This window comes from Sphaeroforma arctica (genome assembly GCF_001186125.1).
Source record: "Sphaeroforma arctica JP610 unplaced genomic scaffold supercont1.1419, whole genome shotgun sequence".
NCBI classification, from domain to species: Eukaryota; class Ichthyosporea; order Ichthyophonida; genus Sphaeroforma; species Sphaeroforma arctica.
This window is the reverse complement of record NW_014039139.1, coordinates 9,243-12,237: the sequence shown is the minus strand read 5'-3', so window position 1 is coordinate 12,237 and position 2,995 is coordinate 9,243. Positions and strand designations below refer to the sequence as shown.

General features: G+C 45.2%; 1 protein-coding gene across 1 annotated transcript; it reads right to left on the bottom strand.

Moving 5' to 3' along the window:
- Nucleotides 1–327: 327 nt before the first annotated feature.
- SARC_10865 (hypothetical protein) lies at nt 328–2,010 on the bottom strand (the record flags this gene model as incomplete). Its single annotated transcript, XM_014295070.1, has 3 exons — nt 328–805; nt 1,238–1,453; nt 1,741–2,010. Coding segments are annotated over 3 exons (602 nt in total), but the record flags the coding sequence as incomplete, so codon positions are not given.
- Nucleotides 2,011–2,995: the final 985 nt, after the last annotated feature.

Here is a 2,995-nt window from a genome sequence, read left to right as displayed (position 1 = left end):
AAAGCGTTGGACTGAGATTACACAGAACAACTGTTTGTATAGAACAACTAGTATTTGGGTTGCATCAGCTGTTAGAGGTGACGAGAGCAATCATTGGGGGCGATGGGGGACGCTATAAGCAGTTCAGGTGCTGCCGTCGACGCCATTAGCAGTCACCTTGGGCTCAAAGGCACATAGATCACACTGTGTGAAGTGGTGTACTACTGTACCGAATGCTATAGCGGTCGAGGTGCTGCCGTGGACGCTATTAGCAGTTACATTGCGCTGAAAGACACAGAGATAGGCTTAAACTGTGCACTCCATCGGAAACTCCCGACAAATCGATATACGTATCTATACACATGACTTAATTTTATTGAAATATAACTCCGAATGGAAAGACAGTCCTTTGCTGTCACAATAAAGTGTGGTACATTCCGGTCGTAGAATTCATTTCCCCTAGACCGGATATTACGAATCAACGCCGCTGGTAGCCGCCTCCCTCAGGGACCTCTTCCAAAAAAAAAAAGGTCCGGCTGCTGTGGTTCTAAGGTCAGAAGAACAACACCGGACTCGGTCTGATCCTAAGCATACTTCATCCCTACGCAGTACTCCACTACACTATACGCCTTTAATCCCCCCCCCCCCCCTTCCGTCTGTGTGTGTGTGTGTGTGTGTGTGAGTGCGTGGGTACCATTGTTCGTCAGGCTCTAACCTCCATACTTTGACTTGAAGTCTTCCCAATAGTCCGATGCTTTGTTTGACAGATCCGCCACGCCTTCGGCTGCGGCACGCGACACCCGCGCGGCCATCTCACTAGCGCCCACTGAGAAAAAGACGAGACAGATCAGAAGTCTGGGGAGTCTGGGTGAATATTAACTGCAGAAGCAGAACAAAAGTATGAAGCCGAAAGTAAGACAAATCAGAATACTGTGGGGTTGGACTCTTATTGACTACATATCAGAAGTCTATACTAAGAGCAAGGACATTCCATGGCCACGAGGGAAATGTTAGGAACAGCCAGGACTATTGTCTGATATTCAAACCCAAAACCCAAGATCCCATAAGCGACAGTGGGAAGATTGAACTAACACTGCTGTGAAACCAAAACTTTAACATTTCAAAAAAAGGCCAAAGGATGCGTGCGACCCAACCCAACCCAACCCTCAGCACTCTCCCTGAAACAACACAAAACCAAAACCAAAACCATAACAAAAACCAAACCAAAAACAAAAACCAAAACCACTCAAACACTCACCTTCTCTTTGCGTCTGCCACGCGGGCGCCTCCTCTCTGCCAAAGTACTGGGCTGAAGACAGTGACTTAGCGCCTGCGAACTGACCCAGACGATCAGAGTCACCGTTGCCACTACCACCGCCGTTGAACATGTCAGATGAGATGGCTTTGGCATTGCCGTACTTCTCTGAAGCGCTTTGAGAGGACGTGTTGCCGTTGCTACCACTGCCGCCATAGCCTGCAATATGAGGGTACGGTGTATGTTTGATTAGTGTGCGTTATATATATATATATATATATACATATACACACATATATATATATATATACATATACACATATATATATATATACATATATACATATATATATATACATATATGTAATGGGTTCAATACATGCATCAGACTACACACGTCACCCTACCGCAATCGCATACCCTACCATTAACATACAAGAATATAAACATATAACTTTACATCGAAATTTGGACACACTGGTATGTAAGTCAAAGTTTGGGCTTACCAGAGCTTTTATATGCGCCACCACCACCGCCTTGTGAGTTTCCGCCGTAGCCGCCAGATGATTGGTTGTTATTTCCATAGCCGCCAGATGATTGGTTGTTATTTCCATAGCCTCCAGATGATTGGTTGTTATTTCCATAGCCGCCAGATGATTGGTTGTTATTTCCGTAACCGCCAGATGACTGGTTGCTATTTCCGTACCCGCCCGACGATTGATTGCTGTCTCCATAGCCACCACCGTTACCAGATAGTTCCCTTCCTAGATCATCATCTATAAATAGAACAGAGGCGATATGGATTGGCGTCTATCAGATACAAGTACTTACGAATTGCGTGTTGAGTACAGGTGTAGATAAAGCATAGCTCAAAGCACGAAGCTCCCATCTTAGCGTAGAATGGTATAATGCCACTCAATGAGAAACAAACGTTACGTTCACCTCAGTACCTTTCAACAGATCTACATACGCCACACACGCACGCACACACACACACACACACACACACACACACACACGCACGCACACGCACACGCACACGCACACGCACTATATATATATACATAAACATACATATACATTTACACATATGCGATATAATTATAGAACACAATAGACTCTGAACGCACATACGCCCAACGATCCTTCATGTAACCTCCTCTACAAGCAAACAATACCCGCTACCTACAACCTATAACCAACACCTCCGTAACTTACAGGCTCCCCTTGGGTTGGCCTCTCGTTCTGGTTGGTACGAGAGGTTGTAGCCTCCTCCATTGGCGTTGTTGTCCCTGTCTCGGCCCATTTTGGGTGAATTGCCCCAGTCATTCCCTCCACCGGCGCGTGAGTACGTGTTCTCTGTCCTGTCCCAACTCTTGTCCTGGACCTGAGAACCTTTAGGACAGGTGCAGGTGCATATGACACGTGTGAGTGGGTGGTACGTACAGCTAGCTACACACATCTGATTATGCACAGTGCGGATATTGATTGTAGATATGCGTGTATAGGTATGTATGTAGGTATGCGTATAGAGGTATGTAGGCATGCGTAAATAGGTACATAAGTACGTAGGTATGCGTATATAGGTATGTAGGTATGCGTAAATAGGTACATAAGTACATAGATATGCGTATATAGGTATGTAGGTATGCGTAAATAGGTACATAGGTACGTAGATATGCGTATATAGTTATGTAGGTATGCGTAAATAGGTACATAGGTACGTAGATGTGCGTATTTAGGTATGCGCAAATAGGTACA